This window comes from Dermacentor andersoni, chromosome 1 (assembly GCF_023375885.2).
Source record: "Dermacentor andersoni chromosome 1, qqDerAnde1_hic_scaffold, whole genome shotgun sequence".
NCBI classification, from domain to species: domain Eukaryota; kingdom Metazoa; phylum Arthropoda; class Arachnida; order Ixodida; family Ixodidae; genus Dermacentor; species Dermacentor andersoni.
The window spans coordinates 81,042,917-81,067,831 of NC_092814.1; the positions used below are offsets into that span (position 1 = coordinate 81,042,917).

General features: G+C 39.6%; 1 protein-coding gene across 2 annotated transcripts in view; it reads left to right on the top strand.

Moving 5' to 3' along the window:
• LOC126546027 (twisted gastrulation protein homolog 1-A-like) overlaps positions 1-17,182 on the top strand; it is a 51,340-nt gene extending 34,158 nt beyond the window's left edge. For both annotated transcript variants that reach the window (XM_050194087.3, XM_050194088.3), the window contains exons 2-5: positions 2,111-2,324; positions 5,440-5,637; positions 11,896-12,103; positions 15,162-17,182. In XM_050194087.3, coding sequence (XP_050050044.2) covers positions 2,111-2,324; positions 5,440-5,637; positions 11,896-12,103; positions 15,162-15,360 — 819 coding nt within the window. In that variant the 3' untranslated portion in view covers positions 15,361-17,182. The remainder of the gene's footprint in view (positions 1-2,110; positions 2,325-5,439; positions 5,638-11,895; positions 12,104-15,161) is intronic.
• Positions 17,183-24,915: the final 7,733 nt, after the last annotated feature.

Consider the following 24,915-nt stretch of genomic DNA (forward strand, 5'->3'; position numbering starts at 1 on the left):
GCCGTCATATATAGGTTACCGGTAGTAAACATACGATGGCCGTGCGACCACTGCCCGGCTTTTCGTTTTGCATGGAGCTAATGAAGGATACAGTTTGAACGTTGCGAAGCCACCGCGGACCTGTACTAACTTTCGTGTGTCCGACGGGAGCTGAAACTAATCGGTATTAACCGTTTAATTCCGTGTTTCGATTTCGTTAATTTTGTCTGACAGAAGCTGCTGTTTAATGCCTTTGAATTGAAATTCCTGCTGATGAACACTGCATCCAAAACTTTCTTAATTACATACAGCATTTCAGCCATGCATGCTGTCATCTTGACAATCGCAAAACTCATGACTAGCTTTGTGTGCCATCAAATAAAAGCAAATTTCTGTTACCGAAATTCTGTGCTACCTCCAATAAACAAAGGCTTGAGCAAGAATACATTTCTTTAGTGTTTCTGTCATACTAGGCAGTGTACACAATCAAGTATATTACAGAACATGTGCAAGTGAAAAACACAAAACGGACATGACATATATTGATAAAAACACTGAGCATCCTCCATAAATATATATAATGAATGGAAATAATGTCTAAGGTTTTCTTGAAAGGGTATTTTTAGTATCAAGGTTTATATAATGCCTATTGGCACCTATATGTGCAGACCCATGCTGTATGAGTCAAAGCACAGCGATAGATTGCAAATTTAATCTCAATAAGATGTGTCAGTACCGTGTGTGCATCATGCAGAACACATCATTTCATGTTGAAAACAGCAATGTAAAAAACTGTACTACTCGTGAGCACACCTTTTTGATCATATTGTGTGGCCATATATGGCTGTATCTGTGCACACTTGGTCTTAAGAAAATACCACATGGTTAGCAGGTGCTTGTGTGTATGGAAAACATGTAGTTGGACTGGACTATCATAAGACAGTGTTTACCTCTGCTTGTTTACTTAAGATATCACCTTTACCTTTGCTCATTTACCAGTGATCTCACTGACCACTTATGAAAGGGCATGTGTCCTTCCTTAATTTAGTGCGAGGTAAAGATAAAAATTATTACTTTGAAATTGTGCGCTCACTGCATTACAATCATCAAAAGTCTTGAAGCCACTGTGATGTGAAAACAGACCTGTTGTGTCACATACTGGGGCCCCTATAGAATCTTGCAGCAAAGCCTTAGAGATTTAAGTGATATTGCTCCTCGCTGTCCTGAGCTTCTCAATCAATGCTGCAGGAACTCTGCAGCAGGGCCTTGTTTGAAACTTGTTGCTCACTTAGAGTGGTTTTGAACCATTCAACACTCAGAGGGACATTCACTGAACCATATGTGCTGGTTAAAATGTTGTGGCCAGGCTGCCTTGTCCACACTTGAGCAGAGTGAAGGTTCTACAGAATGAAAGGCACAATTAAGCTGAATTTGCTCATAGCCAAAGCATGTAGTTGGGAATGAAGGGGTTCACTCTGTACTGGTGGTGGCTACATACAACTACACTGCTCAACTCCATGTTGCAGACCTAGACCACAAAGAAATACAGGTTTATCATGTTTTTCCTTTTATGAAACTCATGTGGGCATTGGATGAATACAAGTATTAATGCCTTTATTAGGTGTTACAGTGCTAATTGCTGGGATTCTTGGTTCTTTTATGATGCATGAAAAATATTGTATTGCATAATATAAGAGCGCTGAAACAATGAAAACACTGGTACGCCACTTCTAAGTGAGGCACTGCAAAAAAACATATGCATTGTAACAAGTATTACCCCTCCATTTTCCTCTCACCCGACTTATGGTGTTGCCTCCACCTGCAAGAAGGCATGAGTAAGAGGTCAACAAAAGTGAAACAGATGTCTGCTGGTTCTGTGCTTCTGATGAAGTCCACTTCATTTTTTTTTTTTTTTTAACCAGCACTGTCTTTCTTGTTTGTCACATCATGGAGCCTTTGGCCTTTGATGTTTTGAGCCACCTTGGCACAGTCCAGGTTAGCCTCCTTTGGCGCTGTTGCGTCATCTTATGTGCTGCAATGTTTTCCAGTGTAACAGTGCACATAATTACTTATTGTGCCGACTTCATTTGGTTTGTAACTGCAGCTACAGCCCACCTTTTGTGCATTGCAGAGCAAAATGTTGAAGCAGGTGCTGCTGCCTTTGGCAGTGGCCGTGGCGTGTGCCTTGAGCCTGAGCCTGGCCTGCAATGAAGCCATTTGTGCATCCATAGTGAGCAAGTGCATGTTGACACAATCATGCAAGTGTGACAAACTGAACGTCACCTGCAGCAGAGACTGTTTCTACTGCCTTGACTATCTCTACACTGAATGCTGCTCTTGTGTAGGTGAGTTCAACATGCTCCACATACATATGTGGTTTTTGTTATCTTCTACAGCTTCTACACTCAGCACAGTCTATATCAAGTATACGTCAGTCAAACACTTTTTAGTATGCATTCAATTCAATGTTTTAAGGAAGTGCTTCCTAAACTGTGTGTCTCACTTGGTGTTGTGGCAGACTCAACAGGACTGTGGGGAGGGGGGAGGGTGCATAGCGAAGCAGTTTGAGAATTCCAAAAACAAGCACGAAGACCATTTCCCAGAAGCTATGGAGGAAGAGCAGAGTTGACAGCTGTCTGCACACACACATATGCATGTTTCTTTTTATTTCCATTGACCATAGTCACTGGCAGTGGATAGGAACACATGTGCACTTATTTTATAACAAACCTAACCTAACCTAACCTAATTAAGCTGAAACTAATTGCAGCAGCACAAACACTACATCTTTAGTTTGGGGGACTGTGTACAACAATTTGCAACAATTGTTCCTGCAGGAATCAATTTTTTCAATCATCTCTGGTCCAGTGGATTTACTACGGTCATATTAACATACAAGTGTAACTTCAGCAAAAATGTAATTGCGTGTATTGTGAAAATATGAAAAAAAAAGGGGGGGGGGAGGAATGAGGGGTTTGAAATTAAGATGTTGTAGGGTAGCAGAGTTTCAGAAGCACTGGTATAAGTCCTTTACTTCTTTTGTGCCATCATTTCCAGATTCAGTGCCATTGGCTCATTTTTAGTGTCATGAATTCCATTAGGGAAGTGAATCTAACAAACACAGCAAAGTAATTTGAAATGGTATTTTTTTTTTTAAATAGAGAAAGAAAACGACCATTGCTTAAAACTGCAATGCTTTTAAAATTGTAAACATATTTTGTGCAGAATATTTGCTTTTTTGAAAGTTTTGTTTATTATGTAATAAGCATGCTTGTCAACTGCTGTTGAATCAGAAGCCAAATTTTTTGTAGCAGACTTTTTTGTAACAGCAAAACTGTAACAACCAATTTTGTCCAGCATGTGAAAAAACAGCTCTCAGAAAAAAAAAAGCTTTCATTACACACACGTAACAAAAACTTATAAATATGCGGTTCAGCAAAAACATGAGCAGTGATAGTACACATACACATGCCAAATGTTTTGTCAAAGCTTTGTGAACCAAAGATGTAAAGGAACGCTGAAGAGGAATATTAGGTCAAGCTGTATTAGCAAATTATGCTTGCACAATAACGAACTGGCCACTCTTACCATGATGTGGAGGAAAGGGGAGGGGGGGTACTTGATAAAATAGTAAATACACAAAAATAAAAGACCGATAGTGATGCTACCCTCAAGTTTCTGCACCATACCGCTGCGACATCATGGATTTGAACAGCGCCTGCTCAGGTCTAGTAAACTTATTGGTAAAAGAGTACATTGTAGCCTAAAGAAAGAAAAGGCTCAATTTAGCAAGCTTTGAGCCCTTTTTCCCAAGCCAAAACAGACCTAATATGAGAAAATACACAGATCTGTGACGTTACACTGACATACTGGCACTGAGGTTTCTACATGAAATTTAAAGAAGGGAAGTTTCACCTTCATTTTTCTCAGTAATGATCAATATCTCTCTGTCAAATGAATGAAAAGGATGATATGAAAGAATACCAATCGAAAGTGATTTAGTGTTAGCAATTAGGGTCCCTTAAGCTTTCATGTTATGGTCTTTACTTATGTGGCCTTACTTAAATGTGTACCTACCAACTTTTGCGATTTTATTATGAAATACTAAATCGCTGTGGAGCTTTTTTTTTTTTACAATTTTTGTGTTGACAAGAATAGTTCTATGATTCTTCATTTGCATTCAATTTAAGGCAAAAACTGATTTCAAAAGAATTCAAATACATTCACCGACTGATTTTTCATAGCCAGATTTTTCAAACCCCCTCAATTTATTCGGACCTTCCCAAGACAGCACCACCCACTCAAGTAACGGCAACGAAAGTTTTGAATGCTATTATGTGATCAGTTCATAAATATTTCCATTTGTTTGTGGTGCAGATCATTAAAGCTGAGACTATAGACTAGAGTGCCTGTTCACAACGACCTTGGAGAGCAATTTTCTAGGATTTTTAAATATATAGTTAATATCTTGAGTAATAAAACAATTTTTAGTATTTTTCACAAATATTTAATTCTTTTTGGCTTTGACTGTTGTACTTTTAAGATGTGAAGGTAGGGAAGTCTGTTATTATTAGTATGTTATTTGAGGCTGGGGCATTGGCACTTTGCGCAGTTTTCTGTGCTCTTGTTTATTATGGCAGTGGTGCAACTGACCTTCAAAGAAGGCTTTTGTAAACGAAGTATTGCAATACATTGAAACGTGATCACTGTAAAGAACACCTTGTGACTACAACGCTAAGCATGTGCCCTGCATATTAAGTAATATGTGAGAAAAGCTTTTAATTAAAACTACACTGCTGAAACTCTGTTTCAGAAGTGACATGCAGAAAGGCCTTCAACATCTTTTTCCCTTGATTATTTTATTGTTTTTGCAAGGAATGAGGAAGTACTGCCACGATTCATTTCTATAACTAGTGCATGTACATTATCAGAAGCACTAATAAGTGCATTTGACATATAGGCTAATCTTTTTCAAGTGTACCAAAACATGTGATCGTAAGATATTTTAAGTTTTTGTAATTCCTTTTGAAAACTCTGAGTTCAAAGAAACCAAAGGCAAGCTTATTCGAGTAAGCCTTATAAAATACACCATTTATGTCCTAATGCTATGGCGTCTGCTTTAAAGGTAGCCGTAGAGAAGTGCCCCAGACTGGTTTCAGCCAATGGATGGTCTTCAATGTTTGCCAAAATCTCAGTACACAGGCACACCCGCAGAAATATTGCTGCTGTAGACAGGAATTCCACACAGCCAGGGGCTGCAGCCCCTTTGCCTCCCCCTCCCCCTTATTCTGTGCTGTGTGCAACACCATAAATGTCTGAGCTACTCAAACACTGCAGCGCCCATATTAGGTAAAGTTACTTGTAGCTAAGAAAGATGACATAAAACTCAACCGTAGTCAGTCTATAAGACATGTGAAGGTACGTTTATTGATGTGTATTTTATTTATTTTTTTCTCACAGAGATGTGCCCGCGACAAAATGAAACCATCTCTCTAAGTCATAAGTCCAACATAGAGGATCTGCCGGACCCGACGCATGGGTTATTTGCCCTTCTTACTGAGGAAGCTGACCGCTCCTTGAGATGGCGGTCCTACACATTTCCTGTACATGTGGCATTGTACAGCCCTGTGCATGACAAAGATATCAAGCTGAAAGCTGGTAAGTGATGTTTCTTCAAAACAATGGCTGCATGTATTGGTCTGACATTTTTTTTTTTTTTAATTGGCAACATGATTTCAAAAGTAGTATGGTCGACCCTGCTTACAACAAACTGTTTTAGTGGCACAAAAAGTGTTACAATAAATGCAGTGTAATTGTATGTGCCCTTATAATGACTGTGGAGGCAGTCAGCCTGTTTCAGGATGAACATTTGAAGCACAGAGATAATGACCGTGGTGATTTATTGCCAGAAACATGTTATTGAGGTCTGCTTAAGTAGCACCTACCCAATAATCTTTCTTATGATCCACGAAGCTATTCAGATGCTTGCCATACAAAGCCTAGCGCTGTCACTGTGTCACAGTGTGCTAGGTTAATCAAAATAGTTCTCTATTCCATGCTTCATCTGCCACTTGTTTAAGTTAAATTGACACTAAAGAGAAACCGTGAATTGGTTTAAATGGTAAATTGTTCTTGAAGAACCTTAGTTTAATTGATTTGGTGGCAATGCCGTATTTTTACTGACTATAGTTCGCGCGTGATGTATAATCTGCAAGGGCCAATTTGGGCTTAAAATAAAATGTTTTTCTTAGGTAGTCTGCACCAGCTGTATAGTCTGCAGGGAGCACTTCGACTGAAAATAGGTTTTCTGAGCCTGTCTGTAACCCATAAAGAGTAGTTAAGCAAACATTCTTATTGTCATAAAGTAATAGTTAACGAGTAATAGTTGCTCTGTGATGTCAATTGACCCAAAGCCCACCCCTCATGTAATACCCCTCTATTAGGGGGCTTTTGAGGTATTCGAAATAAATAAATAGTCTGGGTCCTTTATTGTGCTGCATATAGTAGTTAATTCTAAAAACCGTCAAAATCACTCATAAGCACTAAAGATAGAGAGTCACGAGGTGGTGGAGTAGCTATCGCCATTAAAATAATATTGTATTCACAATATTGGATGGCATTAATAACCATGAAAGTATATGGTGCAAACTTAAATTCCTGGGCAAAAGTATACTTCTAGGGGGCGTGTATCGACCCCCAAATGCTTCACCAGAATATTTGGAAGCCATGCACGACTACCTTGCAGATAATACGAATTCCCGGTCGAACATTATAATAACAGGAGACTTCAATTTGCCGGGGATAAACTGGTCTAATTTTTCTAACGATGGCAAAAATTCTACAAGTGCCCGTGCATTGCTCACGACTACATTCAACTTTTGTTTACACCAACTAGTTTCCAACAATACCAGGGTCAATGGATCATCATCTTCACTCCTTGATTTAGCACTTGTTAGCAGCTCACTTCAAGGTTGTACCATTAGTGTTGAAGACGGAATATCTGATCATAAGTTGCTTGCTCTGTCATGTCCAGTTGCAGGGACAAGTTCTTTTACTAAGCCTTCAGATACTTTCGTTACATTACACACACATTACACACGTAGATAACACACACGCCGACAATATCGCTGTTTTTAACTATTTGGAATCAGGCTTTGCTAATTTCAAGAAAATCAGTGATGTTAATAAAATGTGGTCATACTTTAGAGAAATTCTTCTCTTTTGCGAGCAAGAGTATGTCCCATTAAAAAAGAAATGCACTAATAGGGAATAGCCGTGGTTCACGCGAGAAATGATTAATTTAAAACGTAAAATTAAGCGACGACGTAAACGCGGTAGTACAAATGACCTTTCAAGCCTTATTTTTAACCTGCGGGAGCAAACAAGATCGGCGAAAGAACATTTTTTTTCAGTCACTTTGCAGTCATTTATGAACAAAGAACCCCAAAAGTTCCGGCGCTATCTATCAAAGGATAAACGGTGTATATCAGCGATAAAAGTTTTGGGTTAAAGTATTGTTGACTCGACTGTCATTTCTAACAAATTTAATGCATTTTTCCAATCCTTGCTCACGCGGACAGTTTAGCATGCACTTTTACCGTCATATGTCTATGGTAAACATATGCCTGAGGTAGAGATAACTGAGGACGGTGTTCTTGGCCTTTTGCATAGGCTAGATGTGAAGAAATCACCTGGTCTTGACCAACTATCCACTACCTTTTTGAGTAGATATGCTGTATCGGTGGCCAAATATTTACATGATATTTTCATTATATTTTTAAGCACTGCAGTAATTCCTGATGATTGGCGCTCCGCAAAAATCATTCCGGTGCATAAATCCGGCTCTCCTCTTGAAATTAAAAACTACAGGCCCGTGTCTTTAACTAGTACCTGTTGTAAATTATTCGAACACATTATCTTTAAGGCCATTATTGCTTACTTAGAAAATAATAACTTACTTTATCCCCAACAGCATGGCTTTAGATCTGGTTTATCTACTGTAACCCATCTAGCTAAAATAACTGATGAATTAATTGGTACAATCAATATAAAAGGCCAAACAGGCGCTATTTTTTTATTTTTCAAGAGCGTTTGATGTCGTTCCTCATAAAGATTTACTAACAAAACTAAAGGCAATCGGCATTGAACAGAAAGCGGTGGCATGGATTGAATCTTGCTTAAGAGATAGAAAGCAGCATGTTGCCATAAATGGGAGTGTTTCCGAAGATTTGGATGTGTACTCGGGTGTTCCACAGGACTCGGTCCTCGGGCCTCTCCCTTTCTCGTTATATATTAATGATATTCATCTTTGTGTCGAACCACCAATCCAGATGGTTCCTTTGGAACACAATGTAGTCAATCTGTACCGCTATATATAATTAGTAGGCCCTAGAAGATGCCATCAAAATCCAAGACGTCACAGCCCCCAGGTGCGGGAACTTAAGTAGGCGTCGCCACCCGTATTTCGTTCTTGCGCTTTTTCTGGCTTACCAAATGTCTTATCGTTGCAAGAGTGGTGTTTTTGGTGTTGTAGAACGGTAATTTACTGATGCAGAAGAAATCATTTTTCACTTTAGTGTCCCTTTAAGCTATCACGAAAACGATATCTTCAGGATCCTTTCAAACGATCAGAGAGAACGCACCCTAGTATAACTATTAGACAACCAGTCAGCCACTTGAATGTTCACAAGTTCTCTTTATTTCCTCGCGCAATTTGTTAGTGGAATACCTTATCTGAGGAGGCAGTGAACTCCGCCTCGTTAGAATAATTTGTTCAATGTATTAGTAATATCAACTTTTGTCGAAATTTGAGTCCAGTAGTGGAGTACACTCCGAGTTGATGATATTCCTTTGTTCAAGCATTCATTTATGTCTTCTATGTCCAGTGTATTGCCATGTTGTTTCCACTTTTGTATGTATTATATTTTTTCAATTATCTCAAGTAATTAGTTTAAATTTACTTCTCTTGTTTGTATTCTAAATATCCACTCCTGCATGGGCCGGAGAAGGGCCTACTACAGTGTCTGTAAATAAATTTTTAAAAAATAAATAAAAATAAAAAAACAAGCATGTTGGATTCAATTAACATTTCCTCAGTGTTGCCTTCAGATTCTTTAGTTCTTGCACATGCTTGACTACACTAAGCTTGAACAATTCCTCGAAGGCTCCTCGTCTCTTCTGTGCCATAACAACTGTTGTAGTATTTGCATATATGAAGTTGCGTATAGATGCGTGTACTAGCAAATTCTATAACAGAAAAGCAGCCACTATATTGCGAGCAGCATTCGCTTGCATATCACAACCTGTCAATATGAGCTAGAAAAATTGCTTGTGCGCATTGTTGATCTTTGCGGAGCCGATTTCACTATGCGCTTCAGCCTGGGAAAAATTTGCAGGCACATTCTGGCCTCGTTTTCTTCACGAGCGCTTCCAGTCATAAATAAAATTATGTGTAGTCTGCACCCAGCAATATTGCAACATTAAAACTTGTATATTCTGCGAACTATAGTCCAGAAAATACGGTAGGTTGATTATTAGAAGAGAAAATGACGATAAAAGTTTCATTTTTGAATTTCGCACCGAAACCCCAAGGCTGGTACGCCAGTGTGAAGTAGTGTGAACAAAGTAGGTATTTTTTTGCATTACGGCCATTGTGGTTCCGTAAAAGTTCTTGAAACTTTCTAAGTTCAGTCTTTGGCTCTCTTACAATACAATGCAATTCATTTTTACCAATAAAAAATCTAACTAGGCCCAAGGAGATGGCATCAAACGTCATAGCTAGCTGGTGCGGAAGTTTCAAGGCGGCGGCGCCACCTGTCTTTCGTTTTAGTGTCCCTTTAAGGCTGACATCAGCAGCTGTGTACAGGTGGCTGTACAGTTCCTTCGTGTACACTTTATGCTGATACAGAAAGAACACAGGTGAAGCCGCCTTAGAAGTTGAGATATTTCCCAAGAAATGTTCAAAGCCTCCCAGTGTCATTCTGCCACTTTTTGGACATGCAAGTAGTAAGCCTTGCCTTGTGCCTCTTGGTGTACATATTGCGCAGTTGTCATACGACTACACTACAGTTCATTCCATCTGTTCTAAGCAAACTAATGCAGTGACTAGGTTGCTGTAAGTGGCTGCACACTATAGGCTTTTGAAAATAATTGTGATAATAAAAAGTTGTTTGTGCTAAGCAAGAGCTTGCTCAAATTAAGCTCTTGACTGTACAACCATACTGCATGTGTCCAGTTTCTGTCATGCTTCAAGGTTTCTTTTTGAAGTGAAGAGCATAACCAAACTTTCTTTTTCTATTGGCTGCAACAAATGTGTTGATCTAGTTCATTCTATCATGCTGCTTGATTAATGCTTCTTTCTTTTATTCCGTCTTGCCACCATACCAAAATAGTGCATTCCATGCAGAAAGTTATTCAAGCATTGTCTTCGAAATTGAATCTAACTCCAACAAAGACAATGAAAATATTGTTTCTGTACGCTAATACAAAGGCACTTTTTAACTTGCTGCATTCAGCTGAAAGCAATGCTAAGCTACTAAATGGCCATATCATGTGAAGCGATATCATAATATCAGACCCTCCACTGTGCCTGCCAGCAACAAATCGCAAGTTTGGAAAACAAATTTTGCAATTATTTAGTGAATAAGAGCAATTGGCAAGATGTCAATAGTGTATTTTCTAAGAAACTGTCAAAGTGGGAACAACACACTTAGACAGTCGCTTTGTTTGAACTCTCCTTGTGAACAGCATCTGTCACATGCACTTATACACTAAGAGAGGAAACTTTCAAAACTTGCTTGTTTGCTTACAGGCTACTGTAAGGCTACTTAAGTTTGCCTGTTTGCACAGGCTACTCGCATCATAATGCGAGTAGCCTGTGCTTTATAATCTTGTGCGACCCAGGAGATGGATGACAGTTGCTTACCACAGGACAAGAAAGGCATTCTTACTGCACTCTCTTTCATTACCACCTCTAAGACAAGGGCGGTTCTGTAATGCATGCGAATTTTAATTGCAATAGGATAGAAATTTGAGCCGATTGCTGACTATTGTTATGAGTGAACACAACTAGGATTGTGGTTTATTATGTGTATGTACACAGAAAATGAGAAAATGCCTCATACCTTGGCTCTAGGTTGCTGTTACACAGGCAAATGTAATTGTAGCATAGCTTGATGTCATTAATGGTTTACTGAGTTTCAACATCTCATGTGGCCACAGAGTGCATGTACTTGTTCTGAATGTTTTTTTGTTGTAAAGCGTTGCTACACGAGACTAAACAAATGTATAACAAAAATTGTAAATTACGCTTTTTTGGCATATTTGCAACTTAAGCTTCAGGTGGCTGAAAAGTGTACATGTTGCACTGGAGTTATAAATAATGTCATAAAGGAGCTCAAGTCCTCAGCCATTTAGTACCATTTACCCTTGTGGTGTGGGTGTCAATAACTCTTTCCTTAGCTTCTGCTAAGTTTTATTATGCGTAATTAGACAATGAATACATGTGGCTACCACAGTCTAGGGCTGCTTTTTACATCTTTGGGATAGGTAAATCTTGTGCCGATAGCAAGTGTAAAAAAAAATGAACCCTCATTTTTGCTAAAGCAACCCATACAGTGCTATTTTTGTATCTGTGGCAAATGTGTGCCAAGCTATAAACCAGAATTTTGCTGGTTGTCTAAATTGCAGTAATTTGTAGCTTTGCCCCTTCACCTTTGTAGGGGATAGAATGTACAATAAAATTCACAAATATGTAATTCTTGAATGTAAGGTATTTTTCTTTTTACTGACAGCCAAGTATCTTCGATGAAAACGAAGAAAGGAACTTTTAAAGTTCGAACTAAGCATTGCAGCAAGCTTGTCAGCAGTTGCACTTGTGGTAACTGTCTTGATTTGCATTTTTTAATTTTCTTACAGTGGTGTCAAATGGGAATACATCAGAAGTAGTTGAAGAGGAGGATGTGCAAGTGAACTGCACTGTAGCATTCATGTCACAATGCATGTCGCTGAACAAGTGCAGAGAGTCGTGCCTCTCCATGGGAGCTTCAAGCTACAGGTGGTTTCATGATGGTTGCTGCCAATGTGTTGGCAGCATGTGCATCAATTATGGGATTAATGAAAGCAGGTTAGTGCTATTTCTCTGGGTTGAAGTCAGCAGGTGATGCCACATTGTGTGCATCCATGACACTCATGAATAGCTTCGTAATGTATGTAGAGGTTGTTATCATCATTGCCGCAAGGTGGGAAGCGGTGCCCTCCGTCTTATGTGCACACTACATTTACTGGATTCTCATGCGCCCTTGATTGTAACGCGCACCCATTTTCTATGACCAAAAAGGAAAAAAAAAAATGCTCTCGATTGTAATGTGCACCCGTTTGCCATGACCTAAAAAAGGAAAAGTCCTTTACAGTACCACGCACCTCATTCTTTCATATAGAAATACAACTTTCTCTCGTTTGGAAAAAACAAGCATTTACTCTCAATGCACTAAAGTTGCGATAAATAAAGAAAGTCGCAGTTTCGCCCGAAAGGCGAAGCATCGATTACAATAGAAAATTAGTAGACAGCTATACGAAAAGTAAGGATAGTAGTTTTATCGGCCGTGCAAACTTTTAAACATTCGCTGATTAGCTAAATTAACAAGCATGGTCTCACGCGCGCACAAGCAAGCATGAACACGTCTCACTCAGTGACCGCGAAAACTCTTTACCAAAACGCTGGAGCAAGGAAGTGCGGTAGCAGGAGCAAGGGCTTTTACCTTTGTGCGGCCTCTCGCTTCAACATGAACTAAGCGACGAGAACACAGCGCGGTGCGCCTAGATGCACAGACTCTTGTCTCCGTCGCAGATCGCTTTCAAAGATAGGGGCCGTGCGGCCGCGTCGTACATAGCAGCCACTGGTGTAGAACCCCTCTCCTGTTTACACCAATGCCACACGCAAGTTTCGGGAACTCCGAATGCCCGTGATGCGGCCCGATTTCCGTCCATCTCCGCGCATGTGATCACTTTTATTTTCATTGCGGCATCGTGATGAACTCGGCATGTTTTTGCAGTCACCACTTCTATGCTGACAGAGCAAACGCAGAGAACGGGAAGATGGACAGTGTACTAACCTAAGCCGAAGGAAGCATTGCCTAAGCACACGTACTGCAGCACATGGAGGAAGCTATGGCAGCTAGGCTAGAAGCACATACGAGGCGGCTATTTTGAAATGCCAATGGCAATATGGTAATGCAGTTTTAGGGTAGTACTCGATTCTAACGCGCACGCAATTTTTGGACCTGTTTTATCGGAAAGAAAGTGAGCGTTAGATTCGAGTAAATGTGCTATGTCTTGGGGAGTAAAGGCAGCCACTGTGGTCATATCTGAGTTGTCTGTGTTGCCTTGGTGAGCTCGGCCTGTTCGCTACCAAACCCCATAACGTAGAGCAGTAACAAAAATACGCAGCCTGCAGCATGATGAATTACCATCATGTGCTATCTCCACCGAAAGAAGAGAAGTGCCACGGCAGTGGAAGAGAAAATTACTGAAAACAGCATTACGCTTACTGACTTTACGCGAAACGCTGCGACAGGCTATGAGGAACTTCATATTGGATGACTTTCAATTTTCACCATCTTGGCTTTCAATTTTAATATGCACTGGAACCTCGCTGCATGGGTGTTTCTTCAATCTGATGCTGCGGGAATGCCAACCGTTCTGACCAGGAATTGAGCTTGCGATCATGTGTACAGCAGCACAATGCCTTAGTGGCCACGCTGTCGTAGTGTGTAGCACAATGTGTTGCACTGTCAAGCTTACGCATCCCATCTTGTTTTCAGCCTGCATGTCCAACATTAATGCTTCTGAAAATAAATACTTAAGCTGATAGTTCTAGCATCATGGGTATGCATGTCCGTGATTAATGCTTCTGCAATTCCTCAATTTCGGAAGCTGTTGAATGCCAGCACTAATAAAGTGGACCAAGCATCTGGCCACCATTTCATAGTTGCCTCATGTGTGCTTCTCTGCAAATCTGCCTAATGTTGCTGGCACAGATGTAAGCCGCCATATACTGACAAGGTTTGGGGTCTTTGGTGATGTTTGTGCAAATTGCTCCTTTATTTTAATTTTAAGGATTCAGTTCATGCCACAATATACAGAATGTGGGTTTCTGGATGTTCTGCAGTAATATTGCCATATGTGTCATAAGTTTAGAGGTCACTCAAGATGAGACCACAACAGTCACAGAGCCATGTAAGGATAAAGAAAATAAAAACTGTCCCAAATTTCTATACACCTAGAGTGTCACCAGAGACTTAATATTAGTACAGAAACATTTAATGGTGACCTGCTGAATGACCATTAAAGATTTAACAGGCAGGAAGATGCAAATAAGCTGGTACCATGCCCGTATACTCAAAGAGGCTGGTTTTGAGCACTGTAGGGAAAAAAAATTTGTGTGTACAGCCATTTGGCTTGAACACATCAGACACATCTTTGAATTTCAAGCATTGTTCAGCTTTCTGTTGACAAGTCTGGGGGACACAATTTTTTAAAATGGTAGTGCTTGCAGCTGCATTATCAGTTAAAGCTCCTTCATCACATTGGTGCAAGTTCCTTAACCATTTTTAGAAGTCAGCCAGTTGATTGAAAACTTACTTTCACCACATTTCTTACTTCTTCAAGCTCATAAAACGCATATAGCTGCAGAAAAGATTAGGAATCTTTAATTTTTTAGTGAGTCTTGTCACGTCTACAGAATGTGGGCTCCATGTGAAAGCTCATTACAGGAACATCAAATATGAAAGCATCAACTACTTCATGTCTAGCAGGCTTGAAAAGCACCTATCCAGCCACTTGAAAATAATGCCTGGTGCAAAACATTGTGAAAATAAACGAAATAATTAAACCTGCTACATAAAACGATATAGTACTGACGGCGAGAAAAAAACCCAACTGCCTACATTCTCACTCATTTTACTAAAAACATGCTGCACTTGTTACTCAAACTTGCAGCACTATTCGAATCAGAAGTATTTCAACATGTATGCAACACAATTTAAATATTGTAACTTTCATCAGTGCTTTCGCTGTTGATACAGTATTCTGTACACAGCGCCTGAAAGGATTAATACACAAAGGTCACGTATATGCATACGAGGTTCGCTAGCATCTGACACAGTGTCTTTTTTGTCTGAAAGGTGCCTCCAGTGTCCTTACTCAAAGGAGCTTATGGACTTCGATGATGAGCAAGATGAAGAGGTACCCATTGAGGATCCTGACAGGCACACTTACCAACATGTTGACTACAGTGACAATTCTTACAGTGCCAAGGAGAAGGCAGACAATAGAAACAATGTGGTAGACACCTCTGCTGCCGATAATGCAAACTCTACGTGAGGACAGCACCACCATGCCATCTGCACATTGCTGGTGCAATATAACTGTGCCGGGAGTGCGTGCCAATGGTGCCCGGGATCCTGTAGTCAGTGTACATAGACTGCCAAGTGTCTCTTTCAGGTTGCCAGCCTATGCAAGCAAGCCTGCAGCAATTTTGGGCCACTCACAAACACTCGGACTGCATCTCTACAAGGACAGTGCACGCGTAGTAGCCTAATATATTGAACCTAGGGACCAATTGTGTGTTGTACAGCAGACGCATTCACTGAACATAGTGGAATGCATTCTCCTACAAACAGCCCAACTGATGCAAGTGGACTGGAAAAATGCCATCTTCAGTACTTTGGCAATGTTCGTAAAGACTCAAAACCGATTGTCTGTGCAATGCTTTGAGCATTGCCAGCTGGTGCAGTTTTCACAAGTCAACCGATGCCTTATGGCTGTTCCCATTGGCATCGCTAGGCTTCGTCTGCATGTTCCAAGTACAATACTTCAATGTGTGTGTGTAAGCGTGCATGTGTATCGATCTGTGTGTGTGTGCAAGTGTATGTGAAGTGTGCGTATGTGTGTGTATGTGTGAGTGTTTAGCTGTAATGGCTGTTGTTGTGCTACATCTCTGCTACCTGCAGGCAGGGGGGAACAAGGCTTTTTATATGCTGTGACATTGTTATATTTATTTAGGAGAAAGACAGTCTGGACAGGCAGTGGTAACACGTACCTGTGAAACTTGCCACCTTGCTGCCAAAAAATGGGCCTCATTTGCAGACATTACTGCAGAGCAGTGTGCTTGAGGGTCCTCTGTGACAGTCTTTGGGCGGAATAGATGTTCCAGTGACTCATGACCATTAATCATCTTTCACCGCCATGCAGCAGATTAGGTAGTCACACTCAGGGGGCATCAATCAGTACCATATTCTCACCTAACAACTTCAGAAACTGAAGGCATGTTTATCTGTTGTCTTACAATAGATTCAATGCAGCATGAATGCCTCATTATTTGGAACTATGCAGAGCTGTGTCACTTTATTTCACATGTACAAAACACAGATTCATAATTTGTGCTGAGTGTGCTTTGTAAGCAGTATTCCGAGTGTTTTTTTTCCCCAGAATCGTCACAAAGTCCTGCATGAAAAAAAATTGAAGCCCTGGTTGGTCATGTAAAAATATGCTTGTCATACCTCGCAGTTCTTGTGCCAGCTTGTGATGTTCTCCCACATGAGTCTCCACTGTCACATGCCATAAGCCCCAAACGAACATGTCTGAATGTGCATGAAATATACTATGCTTGCATTCTTAGAGCACCAGCCAGCATTTCACAAATGTTTCTTGCATTTTAGAATGGCACTCTAATGCAATCTTAACAGCAGCAGCACTTGTGGTAGCCTGTTTTTATGAGCTTTAGATATTTCATGCTTAAATTAGGTGCTGTGGTAATGTTTAAAAATACAAACACATAAAGATAAGTAAAAAACAATTATGCCATCATTGGTTTTATTGGCTACTATTGTGGTACAAGCACACTAGTCCTAAAAGTTGCAGTACTGATGGAGTTGCTTTCATTCCATCTTTGCATTTTATACGTTGAAACCCAGCAAATTGTGCTTTTTTTTGTGCGTTGTTTCTGTTCTGCGAAACAGTTATTTTGTAAATTTTGATCTCCATTAACGATAACCCTCATGTTCCTTCATAATTTGTTTCACTAATATACTAGATACAAAAAAGGAGACAGCACATACGTGCCAACAAAATTGTTTTTACTCAGTGCAAGCAGTGTAGATTTTGTTATATGATGTGTAATAAAATTCTTGCATAATGAGCAAAACTGGCCTCTATTTATTGTACCAGAGTCCTTGTATCGCTGACAAAGGCCATTTCACAAAAACATCCAGACTGAGTGACTATTCAATTTGCAAATGGATTCAAAATGTTATGCACTATGCCACTACTTCAATAAGAATGCAAGTAGGGAAACTGCACGCATACAGTTACTATAAGTGACTCACAGTAAGGGAACAACACATGAAAGCTGCATCGTCACTGGTACATCCGCTGTTATGCTTGTATTGGTTGGTTCTTCTTACGTGCGTGGACATGTATTACAAGTTTCATTTAATTAAAACAAGTTTGGACTTGCTCCTAACATGAACAACTTTTTTAAGTGTTGCTCAACATTATTCAAACATCAATAGCCCTATTTAGTGAGTTTCATAGCCAATGACTAAGTGAACTAATCTTACAATAATTGTTTTTAATAGTTTTATAAAAAGACTGAGAAACTGCATTACAAGTCCCGAGTATGAACAATGTGGGCATATTTACAAGTTATAGGCTCTAGAGAAAATTTCAAAGCCAAACCAAATTTGATGGAAGCTGCCAACCAGTATGAAAAGCAACAATACACTATACAATTTTGTCTGAAACAGAATTCACAGATTGTCGTAATTCTCGATACTTTATTTTGGGCAACTAAGGTGCCTTTCACAAGCCTGCCAGAGATCACAACAATAACTATGATAACAAAAAAAAAAGAACCTGCTTAACCAAAAAAATCAGTTTCCTTCACTGCTCAATAACACAAAATATTTGCTACACAAAATACTGATGATGTGCCAATTGAAAAGAAAAACAAAGCTAAAATATTAAACCATTATAACAATGAATACTGTATACATTAACAATGCATCAGAACAGATGCCATTAAAAAGCTTGCAGTAATACTGCATGGAAAGCAACAAATTTCTGTGTTTAACACTAATTTCTTGACAAGTGAATTTTGCACTCGCTGTCAATTTCATGAACTTTATGAACAGATAGCTAATTTGCTAAAACTCTAACTAAAGTAGGAAGTACAGTGCAGGTGCTGCACAGCAATTTGATACTTGTTTGAGCAGTTTAATGTAGGTGGTTCCTTTTTTTTTTTTGTTCTATAGCTGCACTTGTATTTAGGTACTCAACTTCACTAATTCACAGCATACTGCAATCAACTGCACATCACTGCCACCACATTCTTGGCAGAACCATTGATCAACTGAAGAACCAAGCATTCATGAAAAAGAGCCTATTCTTTTGACAACAGTACAAAAATAAATATTTATTTGTCATCTTCATATCAAGGAAGTGGTTTATTCTAGGAATTTCTGACAAGACTAACAGGGACAATGCACAGAAAACAGCACACAGAAATATGAAAGAAATGACGCAGTATGACTGTCTCAAGACAGCATGTTACTATAAATGTGAGACTCATGCTAATTAAGATACACGTGTAGTGGGTTTTTCACACACCTAGCAGCATAAAAATGGCAGGAAAAAAGCAGTGCCTTGTACTACTCAATGCTGCACCTGTACAAGGAATGGGATTGAGGAAGTAGCATACAACAAAATTTCCCAATGAGAAAGTAAAGGTAAGCAGCATAATATAAAAAACAACTATAGCTAGTGTAAGCAGTTTTTTTTCTGGAGTTACATAATGAGAGGAAATTAACACTTGCTGTTATCACTATCACACATTGAAACTTTCATATTGAATGACAGACTGACAGCACAACAATATGGCCCATGATAGTCACGTAAATTAGAAGTGAGATGGTTCAGACTAAAGTAAGTAACACATCTGAACTGATATTTATGTTTCATGGAGACTACATATCTTAACTTTCACAATTCTAACAGTTGTTATGTGGAACAAACATCTTTTCTGAAACATCAACAAATGTGAGCATACTAAGTGCCATATTATATTGCATAGATGTAGCTAATTTAACAAGGCAGGATAAATATTAGACACGCACTAATTTAAATTCAGTAACATAATGCTAGCAGTCTTAACAGTAATGGGAACTTTGCTCTCTAGTGTGCTAACAGAGTAATACATGCAGCAACAAAGTAGACAAACTCAAGAATTGCCGCACAAAAGAATGAAGCCAGGACAACAAGAAATGAAAAGTAACCTTTCAAACTGCTTATTTCAGCATATCCTTTTTCAGCCCAAGTGGATATTTACTTATGGGTCTATGGGTCACATTTTAGAATGGTCAGGAAACCAATTAACCAGGTGGAAGGTTTAATAGTACGAAAACACAGTCACTAAGCTGCGTCAGGTAATCGCACAGCAACTTGATTGAAATATTCGTAGAACAGCATGTTGACTATGCACACAGTGCAGACGTTCACAAGAATTCACACATAAGCTCAACAACCAAGCACGTATGGAAGTAAATAACACTCTTGGAGGATCTAAAATTTCCAGAAGGGACCCAACCCTCAAGATGCAAAATGTGGCCAAAGAAATCAATTTGTGGCAGCTTGAAAGTCAATTTTTCTGCAGCAAAATGCAAGGTTGCAATGAACTCTCAAAGTGATGCTGCTGGTCTCTCAATACAAATAATGCCAGTTCTCGTTACACCTCCAGAGTACCAATAAAGCAATGTGATGCCAGGTGAACCAAAGCAATTCTCACTAAATTCCACAGTGCTGTTTATGCCCTTGTGTCAATGTGTAATACACTTGTTTTGCAAGGTCAGACATGACTGGTGGCAGATGCATTATTTGTGCTCCATGAGCACCTCGTTAAAAGTATCATTTGAAGCCATGCATTAAAGTTTATCATGTACAGTAGCTCTCATTTGGACATATATTGCCATTCACTATTAGAGAGACAACTAATTAGTATTCAAGCCATGTAACATTTACTTTCTGGGAAAAAGGAAGCCAATATAACACATTATGTGGACACCTGTTAAAGAAGGATTATTCTGCAGGGCAGTTAATGGAGAAAGTTGGGCTAGTTTGAAACTTGACATTATTGGTTATTTCCAGTGTTTTTACTAAGAACAGCATGACAGGACAGGAGGAACACTAGTCTTCAAATGTTGTACAAAAGAAATAATGAAAACGCTGACCAAAAAGGATAGGTTAAAGAACTTTTAAGATGTTTCAACTTCCATACAGAAGCTGGAATGTCTTAAAAGCTTTTCCAACCTATCTGTTTAGGTATATGTTTTCACTATTTCTTTAATTCAACATGCTTTCTGCTGACCAGACGAGATGTTGGCAAACCATCTATTCCCGTAGTCTTCAAATGATTTTACTTAGAAAAAATACAGAGCACGTGGAACAGAAAAAAGTGTCCTCAGAGCATATACCTGGCACCTTGATCTGCCAGATATGAAGTGACGCGCGTCTATTTCTTATACATAATGTGAAGCATAACAGAAACCAAATGCTTTACTTGACAGTGTGATAGATAGGGTTGATAGGGCTTGAAACTGTTGTTTCAAGTAGCATTATCAGCTCTATGTAGTGGCGCTTGGAGAGATGAAGGAAGCAGATAGAGGAGTGTGCGTTCCCTTCCGCATGTGCATGAAAGAGAGAGAAGCTGAAGGCGAGCTGAAATGCCGTCTCTCTTATACAAAGGCTTTGACCGTTCCCTACGATGAAGCCTGCTTTTTCTATTGAGAACCTTCACATTTACAGTGTGCTCACATTAATTAACATATTTCAATTTTATACTTCCCGAAAACGTGTGCCTTTAAACAAAGGTGTGCACTGGCAACTCTTACAATAACATGCAAGATGTCTTAATCTCTCTGGTATCGCTCTAAAGTGTGGCATCACTCTCGATTGCGACCTTCAGTAAGTCATGCAATAGCAATGAGAGTCAGAGAGTAAGTACATTGCCTAAGGGAGGTGGGCTTCCCGCAGGAAACTGCTGTCTTCAATTTGGGGAGCCAATGTCAAAGAGATCCAGTTGGGTGGGCGGAACAACAGTGCACCCACTTGGCCAGAGAAGTGCTCAGTTGTTACATGCCCTAGGTTCACCAGCAGTCTCACCACCTAAATGATGGCAGGTAAATGTGGTGTTCCTATTGTACTTTCAGCATTGCAAAAAGTTGCACAAATATGCTGATCGGTCAATGAAAGAAAAAAAAAAAAAATAAGTTGTGTGCTAAAAAAACTAGTGCATGCTTCATTACATGCCAGAGAGGGTTATTTTACAGCATACCCCTATCGTATGGCAAGTGTTATATTAACTAAACTGGTAGGTGTGTTAATGATAGGCTGAAGGAGCACCATGTGCAGGTGCAGGCATTAGCAAGGTCAGGAAATCTTGCAAATCACCACAAAAAAATTCAATCCACACCTTTGAAGGCACACATGCTCTGGGGAAGTACAAGAGTAAAAAATGCCATTACACAAGGCATATTGCATAAAAAAAAAGAAGCTCATAGCTGTGTGAGCGCTACAGTCCGTCTATCCTACTGTCAAAGAATTAGATTCTCTCCATCAGTGGCTACCTCTTATCCATACATGGTGAGTAGTGACAGGAACACATTCTGTGAAGTTCACTTTAGAGTCATTCAGGTTTTCTGGATATCAGTACCTTTCCTCCTCTTCCTCTGTATGCGTGATCTTGCAATGTAAACCCAAACTTATGTAAACACTGCATATATCGCTAGAAAAGGGTTTGCTACTCAAAAGATAGTTCGTCCTTGGATAATATACCTCGTTTTTTAACCTACCTTTGTCGACAACTGATGATACTAGAGCTTAAAGGGCCCAATGATGCAAGTATTCACACCATATTTTTGTCTGGCAATGTAACGTAGTTTGAAACTTTCGCCATTCTTAAGAGTTTCTTTTTTTTACTGTTTTTGAGAGTGTCACTCCAGCCTCTTTAGCAGAAACACTATGCTCCTTTAATGTTAACTAGAAACTGCCCAATGAGTAATCGAGTATGCCAAATATGCAGAATGTGGTGCACTAGATATTTTAGTGCTGTAATGACATCATTATTAAGCTTCACTCCCTTTAACAGTTACTGCTTGCTCTTGAAGCTCCAAGTGCAAGTAGCTGCACGATCCTTCAGCATGCACTTGATGCTGGAATGCAGCATGAAAGGCAAGTAGTGACTTTGTTACCTGAACCTGCCTTGAAGGCCATGATTAGCGCCATCCTGTGCAATGAACAAGTTCTTTGGCCAACTTTCGTGGTTTGTTTCATTCAGTCAATCCAAACTGGAGTGGTGGCTGGCTGGTGTAAGTAGGTGACCTTCCATAGACTTGCAAAATTTGTTGCATTATAGAAAACTGCTTGTACTAGGAAAGAGTTCAATTCAAGTAGGGCTGTTATAAGTAGGCTTGGCTGCAGAGGACGCTTTATATTAATGGCTTTGCACAGATTATACATTTGGAGTATTGGCATTAGCCTGTGTTGCATCCTTGAGAGTATCTTCCGTAGCATTTTGTTCTGTTGTTATTGCAGCTCCAGCTTTGCTCTTGCAAGCAAATAACTTAGGCAGCTACTGAGAGAACTGGTGGAAAAATTAGCAGTGTCTGTTAAGATGTCTGAAGTAGTGTACATTTGAACATGTGTACATGAAACAGGAATGAGATTGCAAGAGTTTGATTCACAGACAATGCCATGCTTAAAAATATTATCACAATACACTTTCAGAGAAAGTGTGTTCATGATAATTTGTGCACAGGGCCGATGGCATATACAAAACCTGTGTCAGAAGGTGAGCAAGATCTCTATAAATCATATTGAACACCACATGCAGAGATCAGGCATGTCTACTGACCAGAACAAGGTGCATGCAGTCACATGGCGCATCAGCTAATGCTTTAAGCAGAGTACCTACCTCGTCTCTCCCTCTTCCTCTCCCAGACTGTTCTCCAGACTTTATGGGCTAGAACTGTGGAAAAACCTACTTGCTACAAACACAAACAGGGCAGGTTGTCTTATCCACACTAATTTTCAGTTTACGTTACTGGGATAATTTATTATTTTTGAAAGCACCAGCTGAAGTCAAACTAACGCCACTTTTTCATGCATCTTCTTTCTTCAGAACAGAAATCCTTTCACAGATGCCTGCCACTTTCTGTACATTAGCAAGTTTGGTTTTCACTGAAGTATTTGGTTTTTCTGTGCCAGAGGGAAAAAGCTAATGGCTAACAGAGAGTAATTGTGGGGCGGAAAGCACAGCTGCTAAGAGGATATTGCAACATGGTGGAAAGTGTTTGGAAAGCCTGCAGGCCAGGTTTTGTGCACAAAAAGCAGTACTGTGTGTGCATTCCTGGCCCTACATTACTGTTGACTGAAAGCATCTAGGGCTGCTAGGTAGAACAGATTTGCCCTGGGGCAAAAAAAGTTCGTAGCATGTGAGTACTACACAGAACATGTACAGTGATAGCTGAGGGCTTCTCACGTATTGACACTGGGTGCCCTAAAGAGAATGTGCAACAAGTGTTGCACAGAATTGCTGCACCATGTAGAGAGATCCTTAGCAAACAGGTAATGCAAAATGATAGTTCGCAATTGCAGACATCCTTCCTTCATTGACACTCAGGAGTTGCTCTGCATGAACGATTAATCACATGCATTGGCTAATGGTTGACGTAGCACACAGCCTTTAAGTGTTCAGCTGAATGACTCCACAGTGATTGAATGTCCATCATGTGGAAGGCATATGCAAAGATACACTCCTTACAAACAGTGGATGTTCTCCTCTAGGTACTACATATACAAACCAGTGTGAACATGCAGAGTATGTCAAGAAATGTCTTCAAAATTACTTAAATAAAAGAAAGAGTCCACAAGTAATCTCCTCTGCATCACTTTTACGCCAGAGTCATACATATTGAAATGACTAAAGAAAGTAATTAGATAAACAGTTATACAACATAGACTAAATTAACAACTGAAAGAGTCACATGATAAACCCTAATGCAAGACCTGAAGCCAGTCATCTGAAGAATTCATAACTGCTTCCAGACTTACAAAAAGCTGATGCTGCAAACGTCTGCAAAGTCATGAATTCCAGCTAATTTCTGCCCAAAAACTGAAACTGAAAAGCCGAAGAGTGCAACCATCATACCCTTAACACATGTCCATGAGTGATGTGATTGCTTCCCCCTGCTGACATGAGCATGAGTGAATGTCTTCATTAACTTGCAATCTCCTTTGTGTCATGCTCAAACCAAAAGTGAGGTGGAAGTATTCACATAACTCATAGGACTAGGTGACGTTGTGCTCTTCCACATTTCAGTTTTCTCTGTGAAATTGGCTGGAATTCGCAACGCTGCAGGAATTAGCAGCATGAGCTTTTGATAAGTATGGAATTGCTATTAAAATCTTTGGACAACAGGCTTCAAGTCTCACTTGAAATTGCTTTTCTATAACTCTTCTGTTAAAATATTAATTAGTATAATATTTATAAGTACTTCTGTGTCTAAGGCAAGTAGACTAAGTAGACTTGTGTCTACTTGAATTATTATTGCTTCAGTGTATTCCACAGTGGTAAACGCAAACTCAAGAAAATCGCCTAATTATCTCATCCCCCTTATTCTTAAGTATTTTCACATGTATTTTCTTAAACAACCTGCATATGTATTGTGGTGTGCCTCCCATGCTGCACTGCTGTGGCTTTAAGAAAACGTATGCAATGTCTTATGATAGATGTGGACAACTCTAGAAATATTCTAGCCATTTATGATCCAATATCAGCTATCAGCTATCATTGTAAAATTATGGTGGACAGTCACGCAAGGCATG